At 36.8% G+C, this 23,840-nt stretch overlaps 1 protein-coding gene across 1 annotated transcript; it reads right to left on the reverse strand.

Annotated features, from left to right (window-relative positions):
• LOC109831313 (protein STRICTOSIDINE SYNTHASE-LIKE 10-like) lies at positions 686–21,004 on the reverse strand. Its single transcript, XM_020398643.1, has 5 exons — positions 20,905–21,004; positions 17,243–17,360; positions 4,482–4,748; positions 4,185–4,352; positions 686–1,197 (listed from the first exon to the last, which is right to left on the reverse strand). Exons 1-5 carry the CDS (start codon positions 21,002–21,004, stop codon positions 798–800), a joined length of 1,053 nt encoding a protein of 350 aa, XP_020254232.1. The 3' UTR covers positions 686–797.

Here is a 23,840-nt window from a genome sequence, read left to right on the forward strand (position 1 = left end):
AAAGAGTACATTAGTATTTTCATTATATTTGAAAAGCTATAATTAGATTTCTTGATCGTCAAAATTAATCTCATATCCATAATCTAAAGACTAAAATCATTGTAACAATATGACTTATATGTATTCAGATATTTCGGATACAACTCAAAATATTTCACTACAAAACCATATCCGTAAACATATCCTATCGGTGATAGATTTGAGTAACCATATCCGTATCTTAGCGGATATAGTTACAGATATTTCCTTAGATATGTATACAGTTTAGCACCCCTAGTTCTCTCTCTCTGCTTACAGTATATGCTTATGAAAATTTGTGCAATAATTTCTTTTGAACGAGAGTTAAGAAGGACCCATTTGCCGAGCCAAAATAGGTATCAATAATACAGGAAGTAGGGTAAATTGTGACAAATGACCCACTAGTCTATTATATTGAGTAGCATTCATCCTGGTATTTTGTGCATAATAAATTGCATCTAACCTTCTCTTTCTCATCTAATGAGGGATTATAAGTGCTAATAAATCAGTTGAGGAATGATAAATACTACTGAAGATAAAAACAAAGAGGGGGTATCTTCAATGTACCCCTAGAAAATAATGGATTATGAAAGTTAATGATGAACTCATCAACGGGCAAAATAATAATTTTACAAAATAATAAGATGGTTTTAAACAATAACACTTATTACAGTCTCTAAAGCTTACAAACACCAACATAAGGCATCAACACTGGCAAAATAATAATTTTACAAAACAATAAGATGGTTTTTAAACAATAACACTTATTACAGTACTCTCTAGAGCTTACAAACACCAACATAAGGCATCAACACAGAACCACACCACAATGTTCCATTTCCCTCCTCGACCTCACTAACATATTTCACTACATTTCCACCAAAACCCTCAACAACTTCTAAAATGCCACCATCTTCACTTACTCTCACAGCCAAACATTTCCCTATCCATCTACTAAACATTGAAAAACCCCTATTAATATCCAGTGGTAACAAAACTAATACTTCTCTTAACCAAGTAGGAGAAGAGAAAAACCACTCTAACAATTTTCCTCTTTTCGAATGGATTGCAACCCAAAATCCCCCTCTTGGGCTGGGCTTTATGTTATCCGGAAAGCCCATCAATTGATTAACAACTTCAAGTTTATTTTGGGCAGGTTGAAGCCCATATCTTAAGATCCTGTTAATAGACGTGAAAATGAACCCAAGTAAACAAATATTGTTATGGTCAATTCCATACTTTATTATTATTATTATTATTTAATAACCCAGCTCAGAATTGAACTTAAGAGCCTCAGAGCTATATTGGACTCTCCCAACCTTTTGGGTCACTTGTGGTGGATCTCAATTCTATAGTTTATTAAAGGACAAATTTTTAAAATCAACCGTTTTTTTATTATTAATAGGCAAAATCGACCGCTTTATACAAAAATCGGCAAAATCGACCTCATCTGCTCCCACTGCCGACAGATAATAAAATAATAATAAATGGAACATTTATAAATTGTCTATAACCCCTCATTTCACAAATCGGCAAAAAAAATCCCCCCATCCCTCTCCTCTTCCCCGCTATCGGATTCCCCCAAATTGGAAACCCTAATTCGCCATGGATTTCGACTAACTTATCTTACCAATGGATCCTTTAGATCCTAGCCAGATCCCCGGTGATGGAGGAGGAGGAGGAGAGGAGAAGCGAGCCCTCAGGATATTGACTCGTTGCGGTTGAGGCATCATTTTGTCACTGGGGCTCTCGTTCTTTCTCTCTCTCGCCTTCGTTCTCGTGGTGATCGGGATCGGGAATTTTACGGCGAAGTCTCCGGTCTCGGTTCCGGCGATTTGCAGGATCGTCTCCAGCAGTGAGTTTGCCTTTTGTTCTCCGTCCTCGATTAATTAGGTTATGTGGAGCATGCGGATTGGATATGAAGAGAATTTTGGTTGAGAATTAAGTTTAATTGAGAATTAAGTTTAATAAATTCCTGAAAGATGAATTCGTCTCTAGCAGCGTGTTCCTGAAAAAAGAGAGAATTTTGAATAAGAATTGTGTTTGGCGGGTTCCTGATTAAGAATTTTGATTAACAATAACCCCTCATTTCACAAAGTGACAACCCTGATATCTTGCAGTATTTGTCACCTTGAAGAAGCGGTCAACCATGGAAGGGGAGAAGTCGGTGTGGCGAAGGAGAAGGGAGACGGAGGTCTCGTTGGGAGAGGTGAATAGCCAACGGAGTCGGAGGAAGGGGATGGAGGAGGAGTGGAGGTGGGTGGCTGCGGCGAGGCTGGAGAGGCCGGCGCCTATGGTGATGGTAGTGGGAGCAGATGAGGACGAGGGAGGAGAGGGGGCGGCTTGCTGGAGGAGGGAGAGACAATGTGGGGGTAGATGACAGGCAAGTGAGTGAGGAGAGAGAGAGAGAGAGAGAGAGAGAGAGAGAGAGAGAGAGAGAGATGGTGAGGAGAGAGATAGGGGCTGCACGGACTAGGTCGATTTTGCCGATTTTTGTATAAAGCGATCGATTTTGCCTATTAATAATAAAAAACGGTTGATTTTAAAAATTTGTCCTTTATTAAATAGTAAACAATTGACTACTCGGTTTTCCAACGAATAAAAATTAACCAAATTTTAATTCAATTTACTTGATTAGTTGACTACTTATTTGCATTGTGCAATTTAGTCCTACAGATTTATCTTCTGCAAATACTATTTATCACAAATTTTTTATCACAACATATTCTAAAAGTGGAGGTTGATCGAATAATTATCAAGTATTATATTTACTTTAATTTATAAACTAATTTTGAGAGAATCAAAGAGTGCCAAATTAGTTCTTGTAAACATCAAACTATAGATTTATTAGGCAGAATTGTAATTTAGGCGAAACTTTAGTTTGGAGATACCTCATGTATTGGCCAAATATCAATTTAGTTGCTTAATGTTAGAAGTCATCAGTCGAGACTTTATTTTTGTAATCAACCTGGATTCTTTTCACAAATTTTCATTAAATCTCGCTAACATAGCAGTGACATGACATAATACATTTGTAATTTCACTAAATTTTTATTACGTCAATACTCCTCAACACTCCCTCCCCCTCCCCCCAAACCAGGCCAAAAACCTGTGTCTATTTCCCCTAGAAGATGAGAGAGGGAGGATATCCAGTCAGCATAAATAGTGAGATTATAATTTAGTTGCGCCATGCCAATGATACATCAGCTAGGTTTAACAAAAAATTCTAAAAGGAGCTAGTCTAATCACGGATGTAACATTAGAGACTTCTATTGATGAATTCTAAACTTAAATGATCCAAATGATACTTGGACGATACATGAGGAACATCTACTAAACATTAATTTTCAATTATGGATTTAAAAGGCGCCATTTAAAAATTCAGTACCCTAAATTTGATATATTTCTTTAACAAAATAATCTTTTTATAAATAAACTTCTTCTTCATTAAATAGTTTAATATTCATAAAGTACATATATGGTTAATTTCACATAACCCCCCGAACTTTAGGGGGATTGCACATAACCCCCTAAACTTTGTTTATATCAGAAAACCCCTCAGGATTTTGGGGTGTCTCACAAAACCCCCCTAGAACTATGAATTTTTCTCACCAGAACCCCCTAAACTATGAATATTTCTAAATAACTAAAAATTTCTTGAGAAAAAAAATCTCAAAATTAATGGGAGGAGGTATGTAAATGACAAATGACAGGGTTTGAGGTTTTTTTTTCCTCTAAAAAACATTTTAATTATTTGAAAATTACAATCAGGGGGTCCAATGAGAGAAGGTTATAGTTTAGGGGGATTTTGTGAGACGGTCATTGCAACTCCCCCGCAAGATTCATAGGGGCTATGTGAAATTCACCCTATAAATATCAACCAAATAAATATATTTTGATATTTGATAGATATTCATGAATATTTGAATCTATTAGATTTTTAAGCATAAAAATATGTGTGACCATCTTAATAATCGATTCGATTGGATCAATTTCTTGCATTTACCTAGGTAGTCTATTAGATTACATGGTAAAGCCGTGTCTTAGTGGGGGAGCCCGGGCTTGATGCCTATGTGCGCTAAAGACGTAGTAGTTGTGGTGATTGTTATGTACGCCAAAGGTGTATTTTCTAAATTAAAAAACAAAAAAAAGTTTCTAGCACTTACCTGCAAGTTGTTGTCTCTGCAATGAGGAGGAAGGTGCCACCTTGGCTTAATGCAATTCCGTTGGGGAAAGATAAGTTATTGAGTAGGACTTTGACTTCTTTGGTTTGTGGGTTGTAGCTCAGAACTCTTCCTGTTTTGTCCCCAGAGATGATTGCTTTCAGGAATTCTCTGTAAATATATATGTTTGTTCAGTTCAATTCTTTTGTATTTTCATAGATGGATTTTAATTTCTTACTTGCGTATCACGTAACTAATATAAACTTAATCATGTTAAATTAAATACCAGAAAACTTTTACCTCCTTTGGAACTTCATGCTGCTATCGGTAAAATAAATGATTCCACTGTCTTGATCAATATCCAAGCTGTTGGTAAAGTGCAAAGATTTCCCTTGTGCTTGAGTAACAATTGGTGTAGCAAATTTTTCACCGGGATGAACAATCAATAGCCCAAAATATGCATCAGCAATGTAGAGATCTCTGGTCCTCTTGTTGAATTGTAAACCTAAAGGACGACCACATAGATTCTCTTTGTTTATGTCCTTTGATCCCTTGCACTCCTTTAACCTATACAAATTTGGATAGTGTAAATTGTAATTGGTTTTCACAAGAATTGTATAGAATAATACTTTTTTTTAGAGAAAATTGATCATGAAAAGTCCTAAATTCAAATCATGTTAGTGGGAAAAAAAATCTATTTAAATTCTTTTTATTGCAAAAAAAATTCTGAAATTACAACGTGAATTGAGGTAATTTATAATCTAATATGTCCTTGCAGTTAATCATCTTTTTTATATGTCAAAATTTGGACTTATTCTATGTAGCAGTATACTTCTTAATTTGTTTTAGAGACGTGCGTTTGGTAGGATATGAATTTGGGTCATTTGATAAGTATGTTGTTGGCTAATCTGTTGCTACATGTATACTCTAAGCAAGACCTTTTGGCCCCGTTTGGCAAAAGGTTAATAAAGAGGGGTTAAAGAGAAAGATTAATGTACTTAGCCCATTTGATAATCCGAAAGACTAAATTATTAACCCGTTAAATAAGTTTTGTTTTAGCCCTTATGATCAGTTTTAGTGTTTGGGAATAACAATAGTTTTGACTATTTTCTTTATAATTAGAAGGGTTAACTCTTATTTCATCTAAATAGGAGTATTAGTAAACCCCTCATTTTGAGGGGTTAACTCATTTTGACCCCTCTAGAGGGGTTAACTTAACTCTTCTATATTTTTTATGTTTGGCAAATTATGGAGGGTTAACTCACTTTAACCCTTATATAGATTTGTTGTGTTTGGCAGGTTAAGAATGGGTTAAGTCTCCTTAACCCCTCACTTAACCCTTTGCCAAACGATACCTTTGAGTTTAACCTTCCCAGAGCTTGTCACATGACATGAACTCTTCTCTTCTCAAAATTTTTTAGCACTTATACCTAATCTAAACCATCATCTTACCTTAATCTTGATCTTAATTAACTAATATCATACAGAATATTTAATTACAAAAATCTTAATTATGGAAATCTTAATTACAGAATATATTATATAATATAACTTAATCATGATCTTATGAAAATTCACAATAGGGAATATTTACGGAATCTTTAATTATGGAAAAAATAATTACCAAATATATCTTATTCCAAATTAATATCTTATCAATTAATATATGTTATCAAAATAAAAAAAGTGAATAACTATAGAATTTTTAATTACAGAAAAAATAATAACAGAATGTACTAACAGAAAAAATAGAATAATTAACTTTGAGAAAAATCGCATAAATTCTACCCACTTACTATAACATTAATTACCAAGATATTCAGCTATCAATTTTTTTTTTTTGAATTCTAAAAAAAAGAGGGAAAGGATATCTTAGGTAAGTTTTGCTATTTTTGTTAAAATTTTTGTTGAAAAAAAATCATATTAGATTATGATCCTGCAAGAGAATGCTTCTAGTTTCATCATCATTTTCTTTGTTGCTAGTGTTTTCTAAAAATCTCACTGATTCTTACTTGGTTTTGCAAAGGTAACATTCAAGTTTCAAGAATTTTCTGTTAGATCTACATCATAAAACTTGAGATCTAAAACCATATAGCCATGATTAATTCAAAGAGATTAACAAAATCAAAAGAGAGCGGAAGCTTATACCTGAATCCATAGATTGATCTTGATTTTGGGTTTTGGATCTTCTAACCTTAGGGTTTTCTCTTTTAGCCGAATTTCTCTAGCTAGATGGGGGTGTAGAGAATTAGAGAATGTAACCCTAGGTTAGGGACCATAACCCCTTATTTATAGATGTTGTACTTTTGTAATTTAGCCCCTCAATAAATTACAATTACAACCTGGTATCTGCACATATAACCCCATGACTTATTTAAATACCAAATTAACCCAACTTAATTGATCACTTTAATGGGTTATCCTGAAAGATAGCAATACACATTGATTAATCATATGTGCCCACAAATAGATTTATTAGATTAAATCCAACAATCTCCCACTTGGGCACCATATGATTCCTTAAACTGTGTATAACCTTATGAGCTCAAAAATTGCTATCACTGAAATGGTATTTCCGAACAATCTCGTCCATTGACTATATCAATATAGGATCAAAGCGGCCTTCGTCACATTTATCGTGACTCGACCCATCAATGGTCACATATACCAATACAATCAAACGACATAGATCAATCATGGATGTGCAGCATGAAAATTACATGCAATGTGATCAGTACATGTCTATTTTCAACTGGTCCTCCTTAGTGAGGTCAAAACCAAACATAATGTAACAGAGTGTCTTAACTGAAAACTTTATTCTGATCAGACAATACAAACAAACATAAAGCACCACAAATACAAACTCCCACTAAAACATAATATCCTCAAATAATACCACACCCATATGAGCAGTATGCTCATGAAAGACCTTAGGTGGCAATCCCTTAGTAAGAGGATCAGCTAACATGGAGTTTGTCCCAATGTGCTCTATGGATATCTGTCCACTCTGTACCCTTTCTTTCACAACCAGGAACTTAATGTCAATATGTTTTGACTTAGTTGAGCTCCTGTTGTTATTGGAATACATTACTGCAGATTTATTGTCACAATATAACCTTAGTGGTCTTTCAACATTTTCCAAAATGCGCAGTCCCGTGACAAAATTTCGCAGCCATATTCCCTGATTGGATGCCTCATAGCAAGCTACAAATTCTGCTGCCATAGTGGAGGAAGCTACTAGTGTTTGTTTGACACTTTTCCATGATATAGCTCCTCCTGCTAACATATAAATGTAGCCTGATGTAGACTTCCTGCTATCTTGGCATCCAGCAAAATCAGAGTCCGAATACCCAATGACCTCTAATTTCTCTGATTTTCTGTATGTGAGCATGTAATCTTTTGTTTTCTGAAGATACCTCATAACCCTTTTGACTGCTATCCAATGATCCATACCAGGGTTGCTTAAGTATCTGCCTAACATCCCAACAATGTACGCAATATCCGGACGCGTACATACCTGAGCATACATTAGACTTCCTACAGCCGAAGCATAAGGAATCTTCTGCATTTCCTGAATTTCAAGGTTACCTTTAGGGCACTGATTGAGACTAAACTTGTCTCCTTTAGCAACAGGGGTGTCACCTGGTCTGCAATCTTGCATGCCAAACCTTTTAAGTACCTTATCGATATAGCTCTTTTGTGATAATCCAAGAATACCCCGAGAGCGATCTCGATGTATCTGGATCCCTAATATAAAAGAGGCGTCCCCAAGATCTTTCATCTCAAAATTCTTTGATAGAAATCTCTTGGTTTCGTGCAACATGCCTATATCATTAGTGGCAAGCAAGATGTCATCCACATACAGAACCAGAAAAATATACTTACTCCCACTGAACTTGTGATATACACAGTCATCAACAATGTTCATCTCAAAACCGAACGAGATAACTATTTGTTGAAACTTATGATACCATTGACGAGGAGCTTGCTTGAGTCCATAGATGGATTTCCTTAATTTGCAAACCATATTCTTTGGGTCTCCTGACACAAAGTTTTCTGGTTGCACCATATAAATCATCTCATCAATGTCTCCATTGAGAAATGCAGTCTTAACATCCATCTGATGTAACTCAAGATCATAATGAGCAACAAGTGCCATGATTATTCTGAAAGAGTCTTTCGATGAAACCGGAGAGAAAGTCTCTGTATAATCAATGCCTTCCTTTTGAGTATAGCCTTTAGCCACAAGACGCGCCTTATACCTCTCCACATTACCGTTTGCATCCCGCTTGGTTTTAAAAATCCATTTACAACCAATTGGTTTTGCACCTTCTGGCAATGGGACAAGTTCCCAAACCTTATTGTCTTGCATAGACTTATACTCTTCATTCATGGCATCAATCCACTGTTGAGAGTTAGAACTTTTCATGGCCTGAGAGAAGTTGATTGGATCATCTTCTAACATTCCACTACTTTCCTCATGTTCTTGGAGAAATACAATATAATCATCCGGAATAGCATTTCTCCTTTCTCTCGTGGATCTCCTTAATGGCACTGGTTCTTGAGGTTGTTGAGTTTGTTCTTCTGGAACAGGGAGTTGTTCAACATTATCATCTTGAGGTTCCGGATTTACTTCTTGAGCAACAACAGGTATAGGAACCTGAATATTGTCAAAAGTAACTGTATGGATTGGATCTGAAGCCAATTCCTCCTCAAAACTAATGTCTCTAACCTTATTTCTCCCCCCAAACTCAACATCCTCAAAGAATGTTGCTGTTCCCGTCTCAAAAATATTCCTTATAGTGGGATCATAAAACTTATAGCCCCTAGAGCGATCAGGGTACCCAATAAAGTAGCTGCTAACTGTTTTGGAGTCCAATTTCTTTTCATTTGGCCTATAAGGCCTTGCCTCAGCTGGACATCCCCAAATATGTAAATGCTTTAAACTGGGCTTTCGACCAGTCCAAAGCTCATAAGGTGTTTTAGCAACTGCTTTACTTGGTACTCTATTCAGAATGTAAGCTGCTGTCTTAAGTGCTTCTCCCCAGAGTGACTCTGGTAAAGAAGAATGAGCAATCATACTTCTTACCATATCCTTAAGAGTCCTGTTTCGTCTTTCAGCTACACCATTCATGCTAGGTGAACCCGGCATAGTGTACTGTGGGACGATACCGCATTCCTCTAGGTATCTAGCAAATGGTCCTGGACGTTGTTCACCTGAACCATCATATCTACCGTAGTACTCACCACCACGATCAGATCTGACGGTTTTAATTCTTCTGTTGAGTTGATTCTCAACTTCAGCTTTATAGGCTTTGAACATGTCCAGAGACTCAGATTTTTCATGAATAAGATATAGGTGCCCATAACGTGAGTAATCGTCTATGAATGATATAAAATATTGTTGACCATTCCAGGATTCCGTAGGGAATGGCCCACAAATATCCGTATGTATCAATTCTAAGACATCCGAAGATCTGTTGGCACCTAATCTCTTCACTTTGGTCTGTTTTCCCTTGATACATTCAACACATACGTCGAAGTCCGAAAAATCAAGGGAATCCAAAATGCCATCAGACACAAGACGCTCAACTCTACCTTTTGAGATATGACCTAAGCGCTTATGCCATAATGTCGCCGAATTTTCCTTATTTAATTTACGCTTAGTACCACGTGATTCCACATGCAAGGATTCATTGTAAGAAGCAATTGTATCAAGCAAATATAGGTTGTCATAAATACTCAAGTAACCGGTTCCCACAACATTTGAATTAAAAGATAAACTGAATTGACTGTTTCCAAATGAACAAGAATAACCTGATTTGTCCAATACAGAAACAGAAACCAAATTCCGTCTAAAAGACGGTACTACAAAAGTATCTTTTAAATCCAAATAATAACCAGTTCCTAACAACAACCTAAAGTGCCCAATTGCTTCCACATCTACCGATTGTCCGTCGCCCACAAAGATGTGTCTTTCAACATCACTTGGCTTTCGGTAGCTCAGGCAACCCTGCATAGAAACACTTATGTGAGTAGTAGCACCAGAGTCTAACCACCAAGTGTTTCTAGGTACTGAAGCTAAATTAACCTCAGAACAGACCAAAGCAAGGAACGTACCCTTATTATCACGCCAGGCGTGATATTTTGTACAGTCCTTCTTTACATGTCCAGGCTTCTTACAGAAGAAACAACCCTGATTATCCTTATGTTGTTTCTTCTCAACTGGACCCTTAGCAGCTTCCTTATCATTCTTCCTTTTCTTGCCCTTATCCTTAGAGGCATAGGCCAAATGAGCACTTTCTGTCTTATCTTGCTTCAACCTGTCTTCTTCTTGCACACAGTATGAAATGAGCTCATTTAGAGTCCATTTCTCCTTTTGACAGTTATAACTGACCTTAAATTGGTTAAACTGTGCAGGAAGAGACAACAAAACCAGATGCACTAATAACTCGTCACAAAGATCGAGTTTAAGTGCCTTAAGCTTTGAAGCAATATGAGACATTTCCATAATGTACTCCCTGATATTTCCTTTGCCCTTATACTTCATTGAAATCAAGCGAGCTAAAAGCGTGCTTGTTTCTACCTTATCGTTTTTCGCAAAACGCTTCTCAATTTCGGCAAGGAAATCTTTAGCCTTAGTAATCCCTTCGGATTCTATGCCCCTGAAGGCTTCCGGAACGCCGCGCTTAATGATCATAAGACTCATGCGATTTGAACGCTCCCACTTCTCATGCTCCTTCTTTGCATCAGGAGTGCTATCCGCATTGAGAGGTTGGGGTTGTTCAGTTCTTAATGCATAGTCAAGATCCATGCAGCCAAGAACAATTAATATGTTCTCTTTCCAAACCTTGAAGTTTGTCCCATTTAGCATGGGAATTGAGTTGATGTTAGCAGAAATTGTTGCAGCAGATGCATTAGCTTGAACGCGATGTTCACCTTAGAACGAACGCGAGGTTCGTTAAAATTGAGCTTGACGCTCACCTGAGTTGAACGCGAGGTTCACCTTAGAACGAACGCGAGGTTCGTTAAAATTGAGCTTGACGCTCACCTGAGTTGAACGCGAGGTTCACCTTAGAACGAACGCGAGGTTCGTTAAAATTGAGCTTGACGCTCACCTGAGTTGAACGCGAGGTTCACCTTAGAACGAACGCGAGGTTCGTTAAAATTGAGCTTGACGCTCACCTGAGTTGAACGCGAGGTTCACCTTAGAACGAACGCGAGGTTCGTTAAAATTGAGCTTGACGCTCACCTGAGTTGAACGCGAGGTTCACCTTAGAACGAACGCGAGGTTCGTTAAAATTGAGCTTGACGCTCACCTGAGTTGAACGCGAGGTTCACCTTAGAACGAACGCGAGGTTCGTTAAAATTGAGCTTGACGCTCACCTGAGTTGAACGCGAGGTTCACCTTAGAACGAACGCGAGGTTCGTTGAGCGCGAAGCTCGGTTAAAATTGAACGAACGCGAGGTTCGTTTGAGGTAACCACCTCCTTAATTTTCGCCATGAACCCTTAGGGTTTCAAACTGAAACCGCCGCCGACAAACCCAAAAAACCTTTGATTTTTATTTTCAAAACAGATCCAGAATTGGAAAAAATTGAAGGAAAAATCAAAGAAAAATCCAAAAAATTCCCAAAAGTTACTGTTCACCGACGATTTTTCAGTTACTGTTCATCCGGGAAAAACACTTTACTGTTCACCCGAAAAAAATTTCGCTACTGTTCATCCGAGAACATTACTGTTCATCCGAACCCAAAAATTGAATCTTTAACCAGAGATTTAAGATCAAAAACCCAATAAAACTTAAATCCCTAAGAATTAATCAAGGTGGCTCTGATACCACTTGTTAGATCTACATCATAAAACTTGAGATCTAAAACCATATAGCCATGATTAATTCAAAGAGATTAACAAAATCAAAAGAGAGCGGAAGCTTATACCTGAATCCATAGATTGATCTTGATTTTGGGTTTTGGATCTTCTAACCTTAGGGTTTTCTCTTTTAGCCGAATTTCTCTAGCTAGATGGGGGTGTAGAGAATTAGAGAATGTAACCCTAGGTTAGGGACCATAACCCCTTATTTATAGATGTTGTACTTTTGTAATTTAGCCCCTCAATAAATTACAATTACAACCTGGTATCTGCACATATAACCCCATGACTTATTTAAATACTAAATTAACCCAACTTAATTGATCACTTTAATGGGTTATCCTGAAAGATAGCAATACACATTGATTAATCATATGTGCCCACAAATAGATTTATTAGATTAAATCCAACATTTTCTGCTTAAATTTAATTTAATGACCACTTTTAATGTTCTAATATTGATGCCAGTATGAAATTTCATGGTAAAAAAATTTAGATTTCGACATTAACTTCAACAATTTGTAAAGCTTTTATTTTTTTCTTCTTGATTGATCTCATTAAATTTTTTTTTATTTTTTTCATGGATTTCGACTTAATTTTCAATGACTAACAAATGTTAGATTTTAACTTTTTGATTGATGATACCTAACCACTCATCCAATTTTAATTTTTTTATGTGAATATTTTGATACTTGCTGATCATCCTCCTTTTTTCAGTTTGTAACTTTTGCAATATCAACAATAAAAATAACTATACATGCGTATTTTTTTAATTTTCTATGAACCTGTAAAATATTGAATCTCAACAATTAAATCATTGAGCTAGTTATCTATTTCATACTATGGAAGGCGATGATCTTGGGATTCTTAAGGAGGCCTCGACTAAAATAAAAAAAATTATGAGTTATTTAAATAATGATTCTATTTCACAGGATTGTAGTAATAGAAATAAGATTATAGATTGTCGAAAAAATATTGCAAAAACAAAAACAATGTGATATGGAATATATTCCTATTAGCCCACGAGCAAATACACATGATAGGTCCAAGGAAACTCTCAGGGAAGACAGAAAAAATATAATATATTCATAAGCAGAGAAGCAAGAATGAATTGATGGTGTATTCTTATTTGTTGATTTTTAATGCTTTACCAAAAATATGATTTGATAAACTTGAATTGCTAAACATAATAATTAATATATTACCAATATTTGACCAAGGTTTAAATGTACGTATAAGAAACGATATAATAATTCTGGTCTTATTTTTCATACCATGCATTTTAATGTATATGACAATTTCAAATTATACTAAATAAATAAAAATAAATGTATTAAAGAGTATAAAGCATGATAAGTATTGGAAGATGTATGTGGATATTTGAGAATCTTTTTGGGAGAGAGCTATTGAATCTGTATGTCGACCTTGCTTAGCACGAGATAAAATACTAATACTTTAATAATTATTGCATATGCTATATCCATATCGAGTACCATAAAAATAACCCTATATCTATAAAAACATATTACAATGTAAAATTATAACCACCCAACTCTTATTACAACTCTGGACTTTTGATTTTATAAAATGGACCTTTAACAGGTCCTAAAGATTGGGGTGCTCCCGCCTTATTCCTCAGATGGCCTTGTAATTTTCAAGCATCTTTCCTTATGTTTTCCCTCTGTTTCTTCGTCTTTTTTATTTTGTCTGTTTTGGTTTCATGTATCGGTTCTTAGCTTTCTTCCCATGATTTAGCATTTACTCCATCTCGGAGTTAGCCCCTAAATCATCGGTAGAAATCTAACTTTTGTATGTCATCCATCCCAGTATATAATAGTTTTATGATAGGGCATTCTGCCCTATTTTACTTCAAAAAAAAAAAAAATGGACCTTTAACCATAATAATAATTGCAAATGACTCTTGATTCGAATGGAAGAGTTCAGAGATGATAGCAAGAGCCTGCAGATGCCATATCATTGGAGACATCATAAAGGCCGTGATAGGTACCCTGTGCCACGTCATAATTACTTGAAAGCATATGGAAAGTGACCAGATATATTATCATCGACATATGTAATCAAATTAACATTATAGTCATTTTCGTCACATCAAAACTCTAATGCCGTGATAATAACGACAACGATAATTCCTTTATCTCAAAATTTTGGGGTCAGTATATGACGATATACTTCCATTTATGTCTATTTTAAATTATCCTTTAGAATTCATACCATGTAAATTCAACCATGTTTTACACGTAACACGACCCTTCTTTTAACCTGATCTAGACAGATTCAGATCCTCTCCACTATCTAAAATGTAGTGGAGCGACCACTACATAATCATAATCATTGATTATCTAGCTGATGGTTGTGATTTTTTCTTTGAGTGCAAATTAGGAATGAGCGCAATACACGGGGTATGATGAGTGTTAGATTTAGATTGTAACATGACCGTCTACTAAGTAATCAACAATTGAGATTAAAAGTAGTGGTCTCTCCGCTACATCTAAACCATGCAACACTGACAATAAAATAAAGCGTGCCACATGGGCGCCAGCGGTACTCATGGGTGGCTCAAAAGGAGCACGAGCGCATCTGAGCATATATAGCAACTGACGAAGGTCGATCTCCTTCGCCTGCAGTAGTTGGTCCCACTCACCAAGGTTGCACCATGTCATTGAGTTTCGTAGCGATGCCCTATACGCCGGTTCTCTGAGGACCATGCATTTTAATACATGTTGAAGAGTCAGTTGCCGGGCCCATCAGTTTCCTAACCATGCAATAACTCGTATTAATTGATTTTTCTTCAGATGCTAGCAGGTGTGAATATGGAACCGGTTTCCTAAACTATACGCTAGCTAGCTCGGGTTTTATTGGATGCTAACGGGTGAGGGTGAAGTTGGTTTAGTTTCCGAGTCCGCAGTTGTTGGGATTTGAAGAGTATGAGACGGAATAAATGAGCGGTGATGACCGTGAATAAGAGACGATATGCCTAAACAGTCTTATTCTCCTATATAATACACTAATACTTCCAACAAATATAGAAGTTTGGATTAACCGGTGAGCTTGATGATCGGTCGTTGGTTGAATATTATTATTCTTTTTTTTTTGGGTGACGAGGAATCTTGGCTTAGTACGAGCCAAGTAAACCTTTAGGTCTGGGGTGCTCCTTTCGCAGTTCATGCATGCGCAGGCGAACATCACAAATGTTGTAATGCCTAATAATTAGAAACTGGAGATAGACATGTTATATCCAGAGGGATCGACTATTGACCTTTATCTTTTTAGAGACATGCATCCGATTAAATTGGAACGATATAAAAAAGATTTAAACAGTATCTGGTGTGAACCGCGCTTAACTAGGAGTTTCTAGTCCGCTAATAGCTTCGCTCTACTTGTCTAAAGTCGGTTCCGATGGAGCCTAATTCATCAAAAATGCTTTTTGGCTCGCTCCTGCTCCAGCTCGCGCTCAACGCGCAGAGAGCGGAGCAGGGGGTGGGGCCCCATAGCTGGGCCCGGGGCCCACCCCCCTGCTCCGCTCTCTGCGCGTTGAGCGCGAGCTGGGGCAGGAGCGAGCCAAAAAGCAGCGCCCCTAATTCATATCGTGATCAGAATGTTGTACTCTCTGCAGCCACAATTACGCGATTAAATTCTGTGTCTCCTGTCATCTTGGATTTTGAGATGTGTGTAATTATTTGGTTCTAGGTCTCCTGTCACCTTGGGTTTTGAGTTTTGTATTGTGGGGGCCTAATTTTTATGAGGAGCGCAGAGGTAGTCGCCTTGCTATCGGAGGGGAGCATGTTTCGCATAAACTCGAAAGACGCTCGTCGATTTTTATATGCGACTATTTTTTCCCCCTATGCATGCTCTTCCCGCTTGAGTTTTTTCTTGAATAAAAATTTTAAACAATTCAATTTTAGTACTTAATTACTAAAAGAGACCTAGCCTATAATTATTTATCATTTTGACCTATTTCAGTCACATCAGTAAAATAGTTGATTTTGAAATCATATTTTTTTTTCTAATTAGCAGTTCAATTAAAATAATTTAATTAGTTGTTAGAGGCATATATAAATGGAAAGACTAATACAGAAGGGTTTTTTTATTAACAGAATCAGAATTGTTTCAACGTATAGAAGCGCAGGGATGGCAGCCTCGATTTTTTTACTTTAACAAAACTGCCGATGACACTGCCGATGACATGGGATTCTACCGGGTCATTAAAAGTTGGCAAGTTTTTCTGCTAATGTGGCCGAATAGATCAAAAATAATAAATAAATATAAAATAGATCTATTTTAATAATTAAATACCAATTAAATTATTTAATAAATTTCTTATTTTCTTAATGCTTCATTATTAATTAAACATGTCTAGATCGAGTACAGGACGGAAACCCTTATTCCCTTAGGTACCGTTTGGCAAAGGGTTAAGTGAGGGGTTAAGGAGACTTAACCCCTTCTTAACCTGTCAAACATAACAAATCTATATAAGGGTTAAAATGAGTTAACCCTCCATAATTTGCCAAACATAAAAAATATAGAAGGGTTAAGTTAACCCTTCTAGAGGGGTTAAAATGAGTTAACCCCTCAAAATGAGGGGTTTACTAATACTCCTATTTAGATGGAATAAGAGTTAACTCTTCTAATTATAAAGAAAATAGTCAAAATCATTGTTATTCCCAAACACTAAAACTGATCATAAGGGCTAAAATAAAACTTATTTAACGGGTTAATAATTTAGTCCTTCAGATTATCAAATGGACTAAGTACATTAATCCTTCTCTTTAACCCCCTCTTCATTAACCATTTGCAAACAGGGCCTTAGTCATTACTATTTCAGAGTTGTGATACTCGAAAGGACTTTAAGATTGTACCAAAATAAATAAGAATGAAATCCCACAAGAGACATATTTCAAATAAACTTAAAAAGTTAGTGCTCCGTACGTTAGATAATTTAACCCATAAAATAGTGTTTATCATACTAAATATATTTTCGTATAGACATGTAATCTTCATCATAACTTTTAGAGTTCTGGTGCAATAAAAACGACTCACCATTTAGCTTTAAAAAATGGGCAACACACATGATTTTACTAGGTTATACCAATAATCTAAGCTAACACATATGACAAATAAATTTACACCCTTCACAAGCACCATGAACAAATCCAAGCAAAGAGAACTTACCTATCTTTTGGAGTAACAAAAGCGTACTCAATCCAACCAAGCTCTCCTCCACCCCATCTCAATATCCGGCCATCGGAGACCCCAGTGTAGGGCCCACCACCGTCCGGGGTTTTGAAGACTTTGAAAGTTAGCTAGTGGTTATAACAAACAGAAGAATACAAAGGGATGTGTTTGTTTGGATATTAGACTTGTTTTGTTGTCATTGGTTTGTTTTTGATTTGTGTGAATAAATATAGGGGACCGGATTTCTATTTTAAGTGAAAGAGATATTAAGAGTACTGGGATAAGGCCTGCTATAAACAAACATGAAGCAGAAAGGTCAGAAAATTTTATTTCAGGTAATTTTACAAAAAAAATGGGCAAGTTAATCTTAACAAATCAAAGAATTGTCAACAATGTTTAATTATAGACAGACTCTTCTTCTAATAGTGCAAATTAAGATTCTCAGCTCTCATCATTGTTGGAAATTTATCAAATAATTAAGATTATAGCATGCAGATAAATCCAAAAAAATAAATAATTAAAACTGGTCTGATCGGGAGCAGTCGTGTATTCACTGCCCTAGAAAATTGAGAACCCGCCTATCGCCCTGGCGCAGATGGTTCCCTCCCCCTAGCGGTAAAAGCCCCCGGAAACGATCGCCCTGGCGCAGATGGTTCCCTCCCCCTAGCGGTAAAAGCCCCCGGAAACGGCCGGCCTCTGCACTTGGGCGAGAGTGCAGAGCTTCAGCTCAGATGAAGGAAGTTGCCCATAAAATAAAACTAAGATGTAGATAAAAATAATATGTAGGGGAGAGAAGAAAAACAAGAGAAACTTGTTGTGTATTTTTTCTTATCATTTTGAGCTCAACATACGGATATATATATTGTATTGAAAAAGACGTTACAAACCCCGTAATTAATTCCGTAACGTTCGTCATAAATTTTGTAACGTTCCCCATAATTATATAGCCCCCGTAATTAATTCCGTAACGTTCGTCATAAATTTTGTAACGTTCCCCATAATTATATAGCTGTTACACATATTTTTAATTGCTAATTAAAACATGTTTTAATTATAAAATTTTATTACAAGACAAAATTGTCTTTTCTTAACAAAATATCTAACAATCATAACATTAGGGTAATAAAGCACATAAATACTAGCCAAAGTTCCTTGGAGAAAAAACAGAAAGAAAAAGAAACGCATAAATCAATTAAAATGGGTAGGGTTTTTTTGGTCAATGGAAGTAAATGTATACATTTTCCAAATGTGAGTTCATACTACATCAAAGTATTTCCAGATAACAAAATCTGAATACAACTAAAGAGAAAAACTTCTAATTACAAACTCTATTCTCTCTTGTACATGATCAGGATTTTTGATGTTTAGGATAATAGGGAAATTGAGGTCTTCAGTGCATGAAGCAAAGTCTTGACTCTCTTGCTTTGTGCTGAAAAATCCTCATATTCATTTCTTGCCATAACATATAAACTGCTACAGATAGAGCCATTCTTTTGAATTTCTTCATGAAGCTATCCCTGCTCATATTGGAGCTAAACCAGTTTATCACTTGATCCCAATTGCATGATCTACAAGCAAATCCCAACCAGTCCATTATATCGTTCCAAACATTCATAGAGTATTGGCATTCAAGGAACAAATGTTTGTGAGTTTCTAATTGCTGATTAGTACATAAGACACATTGATCTGTATCCAGCATTCTCATACGACATAGCCTATCTTGGGTAAAAAATCTTGATTGTGTGGCTAGCCATAAAATGAAAGAATATTTAAGGTAGTGAAACCCCCCGAAACAGATTTGTACAAGCTTACCTTAGAAGATATGGGAGCAAAATTTTGTAAACAGAGGAGAACTGGAGTTTTTCACCATTGCAGCATGAATTAATAACAATTAGCAAATTATTGACACTACCCATCTATTGTATCACCGTGTCTCTTACTCTTAGTAGTTGTTTCCACATCCAAGAGTCATTTAACCTCATAGAAACTTGCCATATGTTTGAATGCTTTAGGCAGTTGCTATGGATCCACTTTATCCATAAGAGATCTTTTTTCAGTGTATCATCCATAAAAGTTTGATGGCAACAACATAATTCCAGTATTTTGTAGATAATATTCCCAAACCACTCTATTGTTTGTCATAATAGATACTTTTCCTGGATATAAGAGGAGTTTTGCTACCCCATAAGAAAGCAGTGCATAAAGCAACGCATAGTATGTGTAGGGTTACAATACATCTAGGATGTAATTAGTTTAGTTACACATATCTCTTTTCACCATTGGATTCTATTGATTAATCAATAATAAATCACTCCAATATCATATGGGGATACATGAGATGTATTTCCTATAATATTACTTTTTTTATTATGATATTTGTTTTTAATTTTCTTATTTATTTTCGTCGCTTTCTTCCCTGAATATCTGGTCCTGAGTTGGGTTGCTGAAAAGCCTATACATATAGAAACACGTGAGAGGACGAAACTGTGTAGGGTGTAAAAATTCGATCTCCCGCTTGAGGGTTCATTTGTATTTATAAGAATGGTTTATTGCAAACTAAGAATCAAACGTTTATAACAGAGGAGAAGGGAATGACCCTTCTTGTTTAACGTGGGCTCGTTGGCGGCGGTAGGATGCCTCCCTCGGTACTCATGTCGAGTTTGCTTCCCTTGGATGATCCGATCGACGTTATGGTTGGAGCTTCAGTACGCAGTAGAAGATCGATTGGATGAGTTCGACGGACGAGCAATTGCTTGATTGCTCGGAGCCTAAGTATGCCGAGATCTCAAAGTTCGGTCCTCTTCAGCTGAGGATTCGAACAAGATCACGAACAAGCTGATCGCCAAGGAGTTTGCAAAAATCCAGACTTGTTTCTCTTAGAGCTTAAGAGAACTGATTACCAAGGAGCCAAATAGGTTCGGTCTTGATCAAGAGTTCAAGACCTCTCTTTTGATAGCCATCCTTGGCTATTTATATTGGAGGAGAAGCATGACCACTCTCTCAAATTGTGGGATTGTGGTTGAGGGACCATAACTCCATCCCTTAAATCTTGGGATGTGACCATTAGAGGCGAGGAGAACCATACTCCATCCCTTAGATCATGGGGAGTGGGTGCACCCACTTCCACGTTTTAAGCTCAAGTGGTTGACTTGGTCTAGCTGTGCAGGCGAGCTTGATATTGCAGGCGAGCTTGGGCTGTCAGGCGAGCTGGCTAGCTTTCAGGGGAGCAAGCGAGTCTACAGGGGAGCTTGGGTCTGCAAGCGAGTTTGCTCGTGCAGGCGAGCTTGGCGGGCTTTGGCATGCAGGCGAGCTTGGGTGCTACAGGCGAGCTTGGCCTTCAGGCGAGCCTGGATCATATAGGCGAGCTAGGTCTTCAGGTGAGGCTATGCAAGCAAGCTGTGCAGGCGAGTCCGTGTAGGCGAACCTCATTCGGGCGAGCTTTAATGCTATCAGGCGAGCTTGTCCTTTAGGCGAGCCTGGGTCATGCAAGCGACCTTCAAGCTGTCAGGCGGGTTGAGCTATGTAGGCGAGCTCCGAGTGTTGACAAGCGAGGTTATGCGGGCAAACCTCATAGGCAAAGCTGTGCAGGCGAGCTTCGCTTAGTTCGGGCTAGCTCCAATGTTCAGGCGAGCTCTAGCCTTGCAAACGGACTTCCTTACAGGCAAACTTCACCCTTTTCTGGCGAGCTTCAGCCTTTAGGTGAGCTTCAGAAACATGCATCAAAGAACAGGTCATAACTTTCAAACTGTAAGTCAGCATCGGACTAATTATATATGAAAATCAACTATCTCGACGAGACGGAGCCGACCAAACCAACCCCAAAGGGTTCGGTTTTCCCCAAACGTCCTTTGTGTGTGTTTCTAGAGAGTATAGTGTTTACTGATTAGGTATGTGTATGATGATCATGAAGAGGATCATTCCATAAGTATTCAAGGGAACTATGTCTGAGAAGATAACTACTGCTAAAGAATTCCTTGAGAACATTAAGAAAAGATTTGCTAACAATGAAAAGGATAAAACTAGTACACTTTTGGTAAATCTTATCTCAATGAGATACAAGGAGAAATGGAACATTAAGGAGTACATCATGGAGATGTCTCATACTGCTTCAAAGCTGAAAGCACTTAAGCTTGAACTCTCTTAGGACTTGCTTGTGCATTTGGTTCTTATATATCTTCCCACATAATTCAGCCAATTCAAAGTGAGATATAATTTCCAAAAGGAGACTTGATCTCTTAATGAGCTTAACTCACATTGTGCAAGAAGAGGAAAGGTTAAAGCAAGAAAAGACAGAAAATGCTCATTTGGCTAGTACTTCCAAGGACAAAATGAAGAAAAGAATGAAAAATAAAGAAGCTGTAGAAGCTAAACCATAAAAAAAACAACACAAAGTAAATAATGGAGTTGGGTGTTTCTTCTGTGAGGCTGTAGGACATAAGAAGAAAAATTGTACCAACTACTACGCATGGCATGCAAAGAAATGTACACTTTTAATTTTGTTTGTTCTGAGGTTAATTTATCTTCGGTACCTAGACACACGCAGTGGGTTAGATTCTGCTCCCACAACTAATATCAGTGTGTCTATGCAGGGTTACCTGAGCTGCCGAAAGCCTAGTGATGGTGAAATATACATCTATGTGGGCAATGACAAGAAGGTTGAAGTTGAGGCAATTGGGACATTTAGGTTATTGTTAAAGTCCGGTTGTTATTTGGACTTGAAAGAGACTTATTTAGTATCGTCATTTAGACGGAATTTAATTTCTATTCCTGTATTGGATAAATTTGGTTACTTTTGTTTTTTTTAAAATGGTAAACTTAGTCTTTTCAGAATTCAAATTTAATTGGTATCGGTTCTTTATCTTATGCTGATAATCTTTATTTGTTTAGTACGGTTACTTCATATCGTGAAACCTTACAATTAAGCACTCGAGGTGTAAAGAGAAAATTGACCCATGAGAATTCCGCTTCGTTATGGCACACGAGATTAGGTTACATCTCCAAAACGAGAATTAAGAGACTTGTTTCAGACGAGATTCTAGATCCCCTTGATTTTACGAACTTTGAAGTTTGTACTAATTGTACAAAGGAGATAAATTCAGTCTTAATCAATATCCTAAGAATGAGTTTGAGATTAAGGAGATGCAGCATATTCCTTATGCGCTAGCAATAGGAAGTCTAATGTATGCTCAAGTGTGTATGCATCTGGATATTGCGTACGTGGTTGGAATGTTGGGCATATACTTAAGTAATCCTGGATTGGATCATTGGCAAGTAGCCAAGCGAGTCTTGAGATATTTGTAGAGAACAAAAGAATATCTGCTCATGTATCGGAGATCAGACCAATTAGAGATCATTAGGTATTCTGACTCTGATTTTGCTGGATGCCATGATAGCATGAAATCTACTTTAGCTATATCTACCTGCTTGCTGGAGGATCAATCTCTTGCAAGAGTGCTAAGCAGACACTCATATCTTCATCCACCATGACAACTCAGTTTGTAGCATGCTATGAGGCATCTAATCATGGAATATGGCTGCGAAATTTTGTCATTGGGCAGTGAATTGTGGATGACATTGAAAGGCCAATTAAGTTATTTTGTGACAATAAGTTAGCAGTGTTGTATTCCAACAACAACAGGAGCTCGAAGAAGTCGAAACATATAGACATCAAGTTCCTAGCTGTTAAACAAAGAGTTCAGAGTGGACTTGTGTCTATAGAGCACATTGGTATAAGCTCCATGATTGCGGATCCGCTGACTAAGGGATTACAACCCAAGGTCTTTCATGAGCATAGCTCATATGGGTGTTCTATCTCTGCAGGAAATGTCATTTTCGTAGGAGTTTGTATTTTAGATGCTTTTATTTGTGGACACACTTGTTATGATTTTATGGTTATTATATGGATATTTACTGCAGTGTAAAGTATCCAGTTCATATTCACTCCGATTTTTGGTATGGTTTGATCTCACTAAGATTTTAAGGTGAAACAGTTGGAAATAGACATGTTAAGATCACAATACATTAAATTTTCATGCTACACATCCATACTTGATTTGTGTTGTTGGTTGTATTGATATATGTGACCATTGTTGGGTCTAGTTGTGACAAATACAATGAAGATCGCTTTGATCCGATGTTGGTATAAGTGATAGACGAGATTGTTAGGATTGCATTTTTGTTTAATAGCAAAATTCATGAGCTCATAAGGTTATATCATAATTCTTATCTATATAGTAACATATATGGCCCAAGTGGGAGATTGTTGGGTTTAAATCCAATATATAGGCCAATATATTAAATAAATATGTATTATGTGCTATCAATCAATATGAGCCCATTAAAGAGATTTGATTAGGGTTTAGGTTTTTAATGCATAATTAAAGTATGAGCTCCATATGTGTAGAAACCAAAATTTAATTGTTTATTCTATGATGTGTTGAATTGATAACTATGAATAATTTATAACAGTTACAAACAGCGTTGTGGCTCTCCAAATCTACATAGGACCTCTTTCTGATTTGGAGATAATTTCAACTTACAAACTAATCACCGTAGATAATTTGAGGATTTGGAGAACAGGCACATGGAACAGGAT

Source organism: Asparagus officinalis, chromosome 2 (assembly GCF_001876935.1).
Source record: "Asparagus officinalis chromosome 2, Aspof.V1, whole genome shotgun sequence".
NCBI lineage: Eukaryota > Viridiplantae > Streptophyta > Magnoliopsida > Asparagales > Asparagaceae > Asparagus > Asparagus officinalis.